The sequence below is a fragment of the Pseudopodoces humilis genome, chromosome 8, assembly GCF_049639895.1.
Source record: "Pseudopodoces humilis isolate 2021_Gansu_Grassland_sample_001 chromosome 8, ASM4963989v1, whole genome shotgun sequence".
In the NCBI taxonomy this organism is placed as follows: domain Eukaryota; kingdom Metazoa; phylum Chordata; class Aves; order Passeriformes; family Paridae; genus Pseudopodoces; species Pseudopodoces humilis.
This window is the reverse complement of record NC_142207.1, coordinates 24,160,677-24,174,286: the sequence shown is the minus strand read 5'-3', so window position 1 is coordinate 24,174,286 and position 13,610 is coordinate 24,160,677. Positions and strand designations below refer to the sequence as shown.

Below are 13,610 nucleotides of genomic sequence, written 5' to 3'. Positions count from 1 at the left end.
AGTGTTTCATGTTTGATGTGAGCCTCATGTTTGGCAGCCTGAGTTTAACTTGTGAATCCTACCCCCAGTGTAGGTGCGGAGGCCTTGGGCTAAAGAGGTAAAAGCTAAATGACTGGACCCTACAGATAAGTTGAAGAAAATCATACAAGAATCCAGGTGGCTCTGGGGAATTTTCTGTGATAAACTCCCTGTTTAGAAAGGAGTCCAGGTTTGTCCCCTAAGTTCACTCTGCAGGCTATGCTGCTGGACAGTCAAACCAAACTCAGGCAGGTTTTGGTGCCATTAGAAACGGTGGCTGCTAAACAGGAAGAGACTCTTATTCTAACCTAAAGCTGGTCTTCTTTTCCAAGCAGTTTGCTTGAAATGCTGATTGCCCTAACACTCTACCATTTAGAATTAACCATGTAGTTATGAATGTGTCTGTTGGGAGAAACTGATCTGGGGAGCTTTGGTTCCATGCTGAGACTTGCAGCTTGTGCCTGGGAGTGCAGTGATGAAATACGGGTTTTGACCAAAACTTCTTTTCTTTCCACAAATTTTTATGATCTACTGACAGTCTGTTGTTTTCATTTAGTGACCCAGATAAGCACTACCTAATGTATGAGCATGAACGTGTACCTATTGCAGTCTGTGAGAAAGAACCAAGCTCCATCATAGCTTTTGCTCTCAGGTACTGGTGTCATTTGGCTTTTCATCAGACATTGTACTTTTGCAGTTTTTGTCTTTGAAGAATATTTGAATTTTGATGATAGGGAACAAGCATGACAGAATTTCTACATTAAGCTGTGTTAGAGTTTCTGCCAGAGATGGGGTTCTTTCCTTTTACTGCTGAGATTATGGAAGTGCAACTGTATTTTGGACTTTTTTAATGGAACTCTAGTATGCCAAAATGACTTAGTTGTGTGGTGTTTCTTTTAATGAGATATTACTAGAGAAAGAAGTGCAGCTAAGGTTTACTCAGCCTCTCCAACTGGAGGAAGTGCAGCGGAATTGGGGAACAGCTGTTCATATTGATATTGCAGTCTGTTTCTTGCCTACCTTTGGTCATAGCAGCTCTTGCTACTGCTCAGCTCTTCCCACCAGCTGTTTCAGTAAACCTTTGGGTTTGCATGTCACAAGGCAGCAGATTTTTGAAGTGCATTCTTAAATTGGGGGGGGGGGGGAATAAGGAGATATTTTTCCTTCAGTATTGTCTAGAGCAGCTTCTGTTCTAAGAAAACTAAGTTCTAATAATAAGAAAAAATAAAGCAGAGATTTTTCTACTATGGTGTTTTGTTTCCTGTGGTTGTCTCTGAACTGAATCTTTGGGCTGGTATTGCAGAGTTTCCAAGAGAACACTTAATTATTTTGGGTCCTTTCCCTTCTTTTCTTCTTTCCCCATCAGTTGCAAGGAGTACAGAAATGCCCTGGATGAGTTGTCTAAAGCATCTCTGAAGAACAGTTCTGAAGAAGGACTACAACCAAACAGGTTACATGCAGGAACTACAGTACATAGAGTGAAGACATAGTGATGGTAGTGAATAAGCCAAAACTAGGATAGGGAAGAACTCTCAAAATATGCCCGTTAGGATCTCTGCTTTCTGATAGAATCTGATACATTCCATATAATCAACACATCCTCCAGTATGTGAGTTTCCATTTCACGTTATGGAGCATGCCCCCTCCATCTCCTAATCTCTGGGCTATGTGCATGGTAGGAGTACTGGGCCTGCTTACCTTTGCTGTGGTCATGGATGGAACTGTTCCTATGGACCCTGAGAGATATTTTTTAGGGAGATGGAGGAGGACAACTTTGGAGAGTCACACACTGTTCCACCTTTAAATGGTGTCTTTTTCCCTTAGTGTTTTGGCAAGGGGGAGAAATAAATATCTAGGCATAAGGCAGTAGTGTTTTGGGTGGCAGCATTTGTTGATTCATGACTTTTCTTTTGTTCTTTCTCCTTTCAGCATATCAGAGAGCAAACCCAAGAGCAGCAGCCCTGTCCGCCTTCCTGAGGCTAACGTGTGCCCACTTCGCAATGCAGAGCCAGAACAGCGTAAGACCGTTTTGCCAAAATCATCCATGATGCTAGTCCCAGCTCAGACTTGAGCCCACTTAACTTGGCTTCTAGTTCATGTGGGGAAGAAAAAGCTGCATTCTGAGCTGAAATTATGACTAGTCTTAGTGTCGACTTAATGTAACACATGAGAGGGGTGGGAGTACGTGGTTTTGGTTTTTTTTTTGTTTTTTGAAGTCCGTGGCTTTCTCTGATTCTTATGAGATCAAACTGTCATTCCCTAATTTAATGTTATTATGTAGTAGACCTAGGGTTGTTCTTTAATCTAGCCTGTTCAGTGGGATATGATGCCCTTCTTTTGGCCTTCTTTAACAAGATGCAGTTAAAATATTTTGAAATGGAGACATGAAATTCTTACTGTATTAAAGACACTCATTCTTGGTCTGTGTTTTCAAATGTCTCTGCACTCTAGGATGCTATTCAGAACACTAGATCATCCACCCTCATGGACCTTAGTTGCCTAAAGGATAGCAAATGAGTTATACTTATATGGCATAATTCCTCCAGATAGAACAATGAATGGGGAATGTGTTATTAAATGCTGTTATTAAACTGCCTGTGGAAATGCCAACACCATCTTTTCTATTCCTTTCACTTTTCACTGTAGCAAAGAAACCATCTAGTGTTTTGTCTTTTTTCCGTGGCACGGGAGGGAAGAGCCCAGACCTGTCTTCCCAGAAGAAAGAGACCTTACGTGGTGCTGACAGTGCTTACTACCAGGTTGGGCAGATGGGCAAAGAGGGAGCAGAAAGCCAAGGAGCAGAGGCTCAAGGTACAAGACTGCAGAGTTCATTTTCTCTCTTGGGTTGTTACTTCTCCCAAACCTCATCCATCCCGGCAAGGCCCCAAATGCACTCCTGCTTGTGCTTTTTCAGTTGTCCAAGGTTACTCAGTAGGCATTGAAAATGAACTGAAAATTATTTGAACATCAAATGTGGGGTTTTTTCCTAAATAATTGCTTTTCTCTGTGATAAGGGGAACAGGATCTTTCAAACACACACTATAGGGATATGGAGTAGTCTTGAATACCTTTAGATTGAGTTGACTCTAGTTAAGCAGTCCTTTCTCTCTCTCTCTTGCTGTATAGTTCTCATTGTTTTAGCTCATGGAAAATGAATGGAGAGAGACTGGTTTTGTGTCCAACAGCAGTGCCCTTCTAGCATATGTATTCTATTATACAATTATAGTATTCTATACTATTTCTAGTACAACTATAGTTTTTCTAATTACCTGTGTATAGTTTCCTCTGTATTCTTGGGAAAAAAAAGTAAATATTTTTCTTGTAATGTGAGTTTACAAGTAGTACCTAATGTGGCTTTCTCGGTAATACTAGTGGACAGCCCTGACTGAATGTCCTTTATGCCTTCAGATGATGGAGATGGAGGAGATGGACAGAAGAAACAGGTGGTGAATCCCCATGTGGAACTCCGTGAGTAGTTGTAAATAACAACTTAGTCTTAGCTGATAAACTCATCTCTTCATGCATGTGTTGTGGAAGTCTTGAAGTTAATAGTTGTTTTTTCTTGGTATTTGTCATGAAAGAAAAGCAAATCAAGAAAAAAGCAATGCAATTTTTACTTACTGCAATCAATCTCTTTTGCAAAAATACTCCATAAAGTTATTTTTAATTGGCCTTTTGTCCCAACACTTTCCCATGACATATACTGTGAGCTAATCTAGAGGAAGTTGACTTTTCTGTCAGTTTTCCATTTAAATCCCATTGGTCGAAACTTCTGAATTACAGTAAGCATGAGAGAGATGTTTAGCACAGTAACACTCCTCTAGACATAAATAAAATCTCAGTGTTGTCTCAGGTAGTCAGTGCGTGTTGCATGCTGTTATTGAGGAAAACCATGTTTTGCAGAGTTCTCAGATGCGAATGCCAAGTTCTACTGCCGGATTTATTATGCTGGGGAGTTTCACAGGATGCGTGAAGTGATCCTGGGGAGCAGTGAGGAGGATTTCATCCGGTCCCTCTCTCACTCGATGCCCTGGCAGGCACGAGGTGGCAAATCTGGAGCTGCGTTCTATGTGACTGAGGGTAAATGCAGCTTCTTCCCCACTTGTAATTGGAGGTATTATTTCTGTATGGTGGTGGTTAGTGTGTCATTTAATTCCTGATAACCTCTGTCCAGAGGGTTGCTGATTGTAAAGCAGCCACTCAGAAGGGACAATTAAGTGGATTGTTCTGGGGTCTTCAGTATCAAGTTATTTGTCTCTTTGTACATGCAGGAGAAGAAAGTGTAGTTCTGTCTTTCAGCACTAGCAGCTAGGAAGGTGAGTCGAACAGAAGGGTTGTACTCCCAGGCAGGCTTCAGGAAACAAAAACTTGAATATAATTCAAGGAAACCTTGTTGTTAAAGACAGTGTTTCTTATAATCTCATGTATCATATAATCGTATGTAACCCTGTTGCCTCTGTTTGATGTTAAAACAGATGATAGATTCATATTAAAGCAAATGCCTCGTCTGGAAGTCCAGTCATTCCTTGACTTTGCTCCACACTACTTCACTTACATCACTAATGCAGTTCAGCAGAAGGTAATAAAAAATAAGTGCTTTTTATTTTAGGCAGTGTTCTGTATTTTAAAGACTAGTAGAAGTTTCTATTAACCTTTTTCATTTAAACAAAACGTTGGAGGGTGTGGGTTGCACTAATAACGTGTTTTTAAGATATAAGTGGAAATTATGCTTGCACTTCTAAGCTGTAATACACAGTCAGACAGAACAGTAGTGCTTCTGGTATGGGATTGCTGACTGTCTCTACACAGATCTTAACCCATGTCTTGTCTTCATTAGAAGCCCACAGCACTGGCTAAAATCCTTGGGGTATATCGAATTGGTTACAAGAACTCTCAAAACAACACTGAAAAGAAGCTGGATCTGCTTGTCATGGAAAACCTTTTCTATGGCAGGAAAATGGCTCAGGTAAGAGCAAAGTGTTCTGTTCCCTTGCAGTGCAGTTGTGACTGGGAGAAAGAGCAGGGTCATTCGTAGCTGTCTAGGTAACTTCTGTGTGCTGTTGACATCTAGCACTGCTCAAAGGTGACAGTTTGTGCTTCTTCCTTGATATGTGATCCTCAGGAACTTGATGCCAATATTGGCTAGTTCAAATAGCTCTTGTGCAGAGTTCAGTCTTTAGAAGTCTTGTTTGTCCCTGTGTCTCTGGTGTCTGAGAGAAAGCATTGCTAACCTGGTTAGCAAAATGTAAAATCTTTTTACAAAACTTTCAGAGGAACTGACTGAATTACATACTAATTTGTTTAGAATGAGAGACTCACTCAGAGAGAGTTACTCTGTAGTGGGGAGAGTTAACTATTTTTTTCAACCCACTGTTCTTTCGTGGGACTACTTCAGGTGTGGGACAAGATTTTGAGTTCAGTCTTGCTCTTAGTCAAGGGAAAGCAACCTTTATCAGGCAGTAGAATGAAGATCTTAAAATGACTAGGGGGAAATTATCTTTAAATAGAGATTTGAAGCCGAAAAGGAAATTCAAACAAAAATCACTTCTAAACCTAGATAGCATCAGTTCTTTACACTTTACCTCTCAGTGCCTGACTTCAAACAGGGAATGTTTGTGGGAGGAAGTGGATGGAGGGAATTCCAGATGGATGTAAGAGATATTGTGGGTTTTCTTTTTGTTTGTGTGTTGTTTAAATCATGAGGAGGGCTCAGGCACTACGAAACAGAAATCCAGACATACTGTGGACTCTATTCCATGGAAATAGGTGAAATCTTGACTGGACAGAACTTGAAAAATCTTCTCTAAAAGGGCCTGCTTGAAGCAGGACTTTGGGCTGGAGAACTCCAGAGGTCATCTCCAGCCTCATGATGGGTCTGTCTCTTGCCTTGCCAGTGTTAACTAGCGCTTCATGCACCACCCACCTCCCTCTTCAGTGGCTTTGCTTTTGTCAGCAATTAACTCTGTAGGAACTGGCTGGAAAACAGTTTACCTAAGCAACATAAAAACTAGAGACACTTTTTCTCTTAATTTAGACTAAATGTTAGTGAAATAACTTCCCTAAAACTTGTGAATTGAGGTGGCAGAGCTTCTGCCCAGGCTTACATGCTATCCTCTACAAAATACCTTTTTTTAGTTGTCTTCTTCCTAAAGAGAAGGAAAGAGTTGCCCGGCTCTGCTGCCTTCTCAGATGGTGGGTACTTTTAACCTAGAAAAATGAAACAAAGTAGTGCTGTTCTCCATTTGCAGGTGTTTGACCTGAAGGGCTCCCTCCGAAATAGAAATGTTAAAACAGACACAGGCAAGGAAACTTGTGATGTAGTCCTGCTGGATGAAAACCTTCTGAAGATGGTGCGGGACAATCCTTTGTACATCCGTTCCCATTGCAAAGCTGTGCTGAAAGCCTCCATACACAGCGATTCCCAGTTCCTCTCCAGCCATCTCATCATCGACTATTCCCTGCTGGTGGGTCGTGATGATACCAACAATGAGCTGGTTGTTGGGATCATTGGTAGGTTGTCTTTTGTGTTTTCTTGCCCTCAAGATGATGAAATGGTTTTCTTCTGGTTTAGGTTTTCATAGTACTCTTAGAACTATGCTACCACTAGAGAGATGTGTGTCAGTAAATCTTGTCTTCTCCCTGGCCCCTCTTACAGGTATTTCAAGTAGGGGCAGGAATCCTTCTGCCCAGGACTTGTATAAGCTCAGATTAGCATTTGCATTGCTATGAGTATATGCAGGAGGCCTCAAAGGTAGTTTAACCCACACTCTGACTCCAGTTGAAGCAGGGGAAGATACTTGAATGCTATTATGTGTTTAATCTGTAAACTTTAGTTTAGTCATGTTTACACAGTCTTTGAAATCTTGTGTGGAGGGACTCTAAGGAGAAACAGTATTGGTAGGATTGGAAGGAAGAAGTTAAAAACATCGTGAGGTCTCATATAATCAAATAGTCTGACCTGGATAATATGGGTGGCAATGCAGTAATTACCTTGCTTGATACTGGAAAGTAGGGACAGACAAACAGTTTAGACAGACAAACTTCTGTAGTACAGAAGACTTAGAGGTGAGGCAATTTTGCAGGATGTGGAATTGACTTAGAGAAATGAAATGGTCTTGAAACCCAGCTCAGAAATGCTTCCAGATGAGAGGATGGGAGGTTTGGATTACTGTTATTCTGATAAAGCTTGAAAGCCATTTCAATAACATTTCTAGCTGAGAATTAAACCAGCTACAAAGAAAGCTGTTGCTTGTTGAAAGTTGCTATTACTTTCTAGATTTGTAGACTCTTGAATATTGGTGTTAACAGGATGGCACTACACTGACCATGTGCTTCTCCTGTTTGTGTGGCTGTTTTTTGTCCTATGTCAAGTCTTATCTGATTAAAGATAATTTAATGATATTTAAAGCTACCAGTTCCTTCACTGTTTAACACAAATATGTGAAGGAACTTGGTGAAGGCAAATATTATCAAGGAGAAGGAACATGCCTGCTCTATAAGGCTATGAGAATGTTCTCTAGATGATACCCTGAGAACTTATAAGGTACTCAAGCTTAAATTTGTATTGGACTGGAACTAAAAACTTTTAGCTTGGATTGTGTTTGAATCTGAGGTCAGTATCTCTACATACTTTAGATCCTAATGTGATACAGGAAACAAGTAAGTTAGGTCTGTGAAAAGCTTTGAAAACTTTATTTGTAGGCTCTGTTGTGTGGGACTCTGGGCCTTGGAGCAAGTTGTTAGTGATCAAACTGTTCACTGACATCTGTCCCAAAACACTCTCAGTAATGTTTTCAAAGAGTATTCAGATAAATGAATAAATCTTAAGATTGTCAGGTCTGAATGAGTTTTGTGTTAAGTGCAAGTGAGATGAAATGTGAATACTTATGGCAGCCTTTCATAAATCTAAAACCAGTAAATTCAAAATTGTATAATTACAGTTGTAGTCAAATTTTAGGAGATAATACCCAGTAATGAAAAACTGATCTTATTGCAGCTTTAGTTTTGCAGGCCAAAATGTTCATGTGCTTGTGTTAACTGAGCATGCTTTCTCTGGAAGGGGCTTGGAAACAATACAGAAGTTGTCTTCTTGCTGCCTCATCTTCCAATCATGTTCACTGGTGATGTTTCCAGTCCTCCCTATCATAAAGTGGCAGTCACTTCCATTCTGTTATCAAACCTGTAGGTGGCTGCAGTGATGAGAAATACTAGTTTAAATGGAGAGGTGTCCAACCCTCAGTGCTTCTAGTGAGGCTTCTGGGATGAGGATGAGCAAAGTGACCCTTGTAAATGAGCCTTTGACTCTCTGACATGGATAAACACAGACGTGCTTGGGCAGCCTGTTTTGTAGAGACAGGAAAAATTAATTGTAGTCTTGCTGGGCTTTTGAGAGACTGTATTCACCCTACACAAACATAATCAATACTACAGAAAATGAGGCAGCTGGTAGGGAAAACACTGAAGCTCTGACTACAAAGGACTACTGATTTCCTGCCCTCTTTGGGGGGAAATAGATACACTTTAAAACAGTGTTACTTGGATTAAAATAAATAAAACATATTTTGTTTGGATTTATTTTTTTATTGTAACAGACTATATTCGTACTTTTACCTGGGACAAAAAGCTTGAAATGGTGGTGAAGTCAACTGGTATCTTGGGAGGACAAGGTAAGTCCAGAATAAAAGCAAAGATTTTGATTATGTTTCCTTGTTACATAGAAGCTTTCTATAACACTGCTGATAGTCACAACTTCCCCACCATGCAAATTTGTGATGGATTAAGTTGTCCAGAACAGAGGAAGGAATTGTAGAATACCAGGTTGGAAGAGTCCACAAGGATTATCTTATCCAACCTTTCTAGGCATAAGCACAGTCTAGACAGGATGGCTCAGCACCCTGTGCAGCTGAATCTTAAAACTGTGCAGTGTTGGGGAATCCATCACTTCACTGGCAACACTAATGGCTGATTGTTCTCATTGTGAAAAATGTTACTCTTGTGTCTAACTGGAATCTGCCCAAAAATAACTTGTATCCCTTACCCCTCATCTTTTCCATGTGGCTCCTTCTGAAATGAGTCTCCCATCTTCTTTTTAGCCACCCTGTAAATACTGGAACATGGTGATAAGGTCTCCTCTAAGCAGCCTTTTTTCCAAGGCTGAATAAACCCAGTTCTTGCAGCCTTACCCCATATGGCAGGCTTCTCAAGACCTTGGATCATCTCTGTGGTCCTTCTCTGGACCTTCTTCAGCCTGTCCACATTTTTTATTTTTATTTATTTGTATTTTTTAAAAAATGTAGCAGGGACCAAAACTGAGTCCAGTATTCCAGGTATGGCCTGGAAGTAACACCTTCCAGGTGAGTGGTAATGCTAGGATACTGTGTGATAATGATTTCTGTCTGGTGATGCCCCTGTTGCAGCCCAGTGTCCTTCCTGCTGGCTTTCTTTGCCACAGCGACAGCACTGTTCACTCCCACTGAGCTGCTTGTCCACCAGGATCCTCAGGTCCCTTTCACAGAGCTGCTCCCCAGGGAGATCCCAGCCTGTGCTGTGCCTCCTGCATTATGCTTTCCCAGGCGTAAGGCCTTATGCTTGTTTGTTGTTGAACTTTATAAGATTCTATCTTGTTGCCTTCAAGTTTATGCTGTCTGCTGGTGTAATCTCATGTGACATCTGTCTGTGCTGTAGTATCTTTAGCCTATTTCTAACTTTAACTCTTACTCCTTAGGTAAGATGCCCACTGTGGTCTCTCCAGAACTGTACCGGACAAGGTTTTGTGAAGCTATGGACAAGTATTTCCTGATGGTGCCAGACCATTGGACAGGACTGGGCCTGAATTGCTGAGCTAAAGCCCATATTGGGAAAGCACAAGAGGACAGTGACATTATAGGCCATTCTCTTCCAGTGGTCTGTCCAGCAGCAAGCAAGAGGATTGCAGTTCCATGTCTACACTGACCATGTGCATCATGTTGCAGAGTGTGAAATCTGCTTGCACTTTAATCCCCCCCTTGGAGGATAATAAGCAAACCTGCCTCAGTAAAGATCTAAACTGTAAGGTACCACTGAACAACAGTGATCAGTGTCATCCCTCCTGTCAGTAGGGAAGGTGACGCTATCTCCTTGTAAGGAACTGAGATTCTCTCCAGATCCTGTTGGTGAAGAAGTACATGATCTCTGGAAGTCTTGCACTGCCGAAATGGTGTTGAATATGCACAGCTAATGTTTCCGTAGCGGATACTTGGTACTGAAAATGTGAAATAAACCCCCCAAGTGTGGGTGGGGGAGAGAAGAATGAGGTTAATTCACGAGTTCTGCTATTGTTGCAGTGGTCTGTAATTGACCAATTTAGGATCCATTAATAACTTGTGCTATTTATGCTCCATAGTTTTAATTCTTGCTGGGTTCTGTAAACAGTATTTTTTTAAGGCAGCTCCACATCTATAATGCCCTATGACTCTGTCTTTTAAGTCATGTTACTGCAGTACAGCTCTGGTTTATCTGTCATAATTGCATTTTAGCTGAATCCCATAAAAATGGGTTGTCAGTTATCAGTATACTGCAAAACTCAAAACATATCCCTTCACTCCTAAACAGTACTTTCATCTGAATGTTGCTCAAATTCCTGGAAACAGGTAACTAACATACCCTTTTATTTAACAAGCCTTGATTAATTATATTTATGAAGCAGACTAACCCTTTCATTAGTAAAGGCAGTAAATTGCTAGACAAAGTGAAGTATACTGCTTTAGTGACAACTTTCTCCTTAATGCAACCATCATTCCTGGCAGATCACTTCAAATCCATTTCAGTTCCTCTTTACTTTCAAGCAATGCAATTACCTCATGGTGAAATATTGCCAGGAGAATGTTTTTCTTGCATCCATGACATGATTTTTTTTTTGTCACGGAGATGAATGTAGCTGTTTTCTGTAAAAAGTAAAACCTGAACTAACAGGTATCTTGTATGATGGAGATTTGCAGAGATCTGTGAGTCTCTATATTATTACAATAAGCACTTCTTTCCATTTTAAAAAAATTTTTACTCATTTTTGTAGGTGATGAGTTTACTTTTTAGGTTCATTATAATGCAGGCCAGTAAATAGGAGGAGTTTTAACTTTGACTTCCAGTCTCTGATGGAGGAACATCAAATGACCATGAAATCGAGGACAGGATAGCTCTTAGTGATCTTAGTGATCACTTTCTCATTCTAACCAGTTGCCTGATAATGCCCTTATCACTGTAACTATGGATTGAAATGTGTGTTTTTTTCTCCTGTGTTCAGTATTTTTTTCTGCAGCAGATAGTAATGGATGTTCAGGAGTGACTAACAGTAGGCAGCACTGAGAAAGGAAAAGCCCAGCAGTGAGAATTGAGCTGTTTGCTCCAAAACCAACCAGTGCAGCTCTTGCATGAGCTGCCAGGAGGCAACAGTCATTTGTTGGAAGGAGCCTTCCCCACCCTATTGCAACACTGTACTAGGGGGTGAGCGAAGATGCTGTCCTTGAAGCAGCAGAAAAGAAAGTGTACTGATTTCCTCAGTACAATGTGATAGTTGTTTCTGTAGCAGTGTTGAAGGCTGCAGTGATGTGTGCTGTGGGAAGATGACACAGTACTCATTGCTTCCTCTACCCAGAATCCCTTCAGTCCAACACAGCACATCAGGTACAGCTGCTCACCTCTGGGATGCATCTTGCCTCTTTTGTTGAAATGTTCTCCCAAAATGCCTGGCTCTGTGTGTGGCCTTGTCTAATGAGCTCTAGCTCAGTGCTACTCCCACTGCTGTGGCCTCTACCTACTATCTTGGCTCATTGATGAGAAAGAAGCTGCCGTGCAGCCTGTGTTCCAGTCTCAGCTGAAGTTTACATGTGTTGTCCTCCTAACCTTCTTAAAGTTTACAGGGAAAAACTTGCCTGTCCTGGCCAGCTAAGGTGACCCAACACTAGCTAATTATGTTGCCTTCCACCTTTATCAGTATGTGGATTGGTGGATGGAGGACAAGTGTGTGCACGTGTGTCACAGCACCTGCACTAGGCTAATGTGGCCTGCTAGCCTGGTCTGTCACCAGTAACCCTTATCCTTACCCTGGGATGTGTGGCTGCTCTGTGCTGCTTCTCTGCCAGTCTGGAGCAGATGGCTGTAAGCAGCTTGATCATCTGACAGTGGCTAATACTCCTCTGAATGTGACAGCATGAGGACCTCAGCACTGCAGAAGTGGAAGAATCTTCCACTGTTTTGCAGCCTATGAACAGAGCCTGAGACATGTGAATTGTGACCTCCTTGGGATGAAGTTACAGCAGTTGGAGAGATTTGCAGGAATGATCTTGAGCGGGCATCAACAGTTAATTTTTGGCCAGGATGTGGCTGATAGATCAGTCCTGACTAGACTGGAGTAAAGAGTAAACTACTGGTCATGAGTATCACAGTAGCTGCAGTATCAGCTGGAGCTGGGTCATCTTGGGTGTCCTGTGATGTAAAGCTGTAAGCGTTTCTAGTTCAAATCCCAGCAGCTGAATGGGTTTCCTTAAATGTTCCATTTCCAGTATAATAGTTGTCCTGACATTTCACTTACTACCAAGCTTAATTTTCTCAGAAGGAGAGCAGTACTTCAGGCAAAACAAATCTTTGAGAGCTGCTCAGGAGGCTGTGTTTGGTCTGTGTCCCTGTAGAATTCCTAAGGATGAAGCCTTTGGTTCTCTCTTTATAACACAGATTTAGCATATGTGTAAGTAAATCCCAGTTGTAAACGTGACAACTGAAATTCTTCTGAGTTATGCTGGCTCTTCTGTTGTTTTGATCTAAGGCCTTGAGACAAATGTCTAAATCTTGTCCAAGTCAGAAGCAATGACTTTGAGTCATGATGTGGACAGCAGAATGCCTTGTAGTGGCCCAGGGATGCGTTCTGTCCCCAAAAAGCTTGTGAGGGACTCTTGCTGGTAGAGCAATTCTGCTGGACTCAGGGGCATTACCTGTGGAGTCTCCTCTGAGAATGACCAAAACCACATGAATTGCTCACTAGCTGGTGGCCAGACTAGTCATTATTCAAAGCACTTAATGTACTATAATGTATGCATTTCTATTCTAACTTGGTTCAGCTGTATTTTATAAAATTGATGTACTAAACTATTTGAGAATAATTGCCTTGACTACTTGGAGAAGCAAAATGTAATGTATATAGATACAAATAAAGTAACTAAAATATACTTGAGTCTGTTCCATGGGTGGAGCAGTTGGGTCTCGTTGCACCCCATTTTCTTGATCAGAGGCAAGGCCACTGCTCACTGTGCAGGGGCTGCTGTGCTGCAGAGTTCCAGCTTTGTGTGCAGGGTAAGATGGTCCTGTCTCTGTACCTGGCAGCTCTTCTCCTCTGATGGAGTAGCCCCTCTGGGCAGCTCCCAAGGGCACTGGCAGTAGAATGTGCAAATACCCTTTTACACAGTTCTGTCTTCTCCGCAGCTGCTTTTCAGCACGGTGCTGAGACAGGGATCCAGTTTTGTCCAGCAGGTGGTTGTGTGCCTTTGCCCAGTTCTGCCATGAAGTAGAACACATTCCAGGTATTTCCATAATCTTAAATAGACTAGATAAAGAAAAAAATCCAA

General features: G+C 41.5%; 1 protein-coding gene across 11 annotated transcripts in view; it reads left to right on the top strand.

Moving 5' to 3' along the window:
• The window catches only part of PIKFYVE (phosphoinositide kinase, FYVE-type zinc finger containing), a 63,912-nt gene extending 50,698 nt beyond the window's left edge, over positions 1-13,214 (top strand). For all 11 annotated transcript variants that reach the window (XM_014249332.2, XM_014249336.2, XM_014249339.2 and 8 more), the window contains 11 exons: positions 575-670; positions 1,385-1,468; positions 1,948-2,036; positions 2,665-2,829; positions 3,427-3,486; positions 3,922-4,098; positions 4,494-4,597; positions 4,856-4,984; positions 6,267-6,528; positions 8,610-8,684; positions 9,743-13,214. In XM_014249332.2, the coding sequence (XP_014104807.1) occupies positions 575-670; positions 1,385-1,468; positions 1,948-2,036; positions 2,665-2,829; positions 3,427-3,486; positions 3,922-4,098; positions 4,494-4,597; positions 4,856-4,984; positions 6,267-6,528; positions 8,610-8,684; positions 9,743-9,858 (1,357 nt within the window). In that variant the 3' untranslated portion in view covers positions 9,859-13,214. The remainder of the gene's footprint in view (positions 1-574; positions 671-1,384; positions 1,469-1,947; positions 2,037-2,664; positions 2,830-3,426; positions 3,487-3,921; positions 4,099-4,493; positions 4,598-4,855; positions 4,985-6,266; positions 6,529-8,609; positions 8,685-9,742) is intronic.
• The last annotated feature ends 396 nt before the right edge of the window (positions 13,215-13,610 follow it).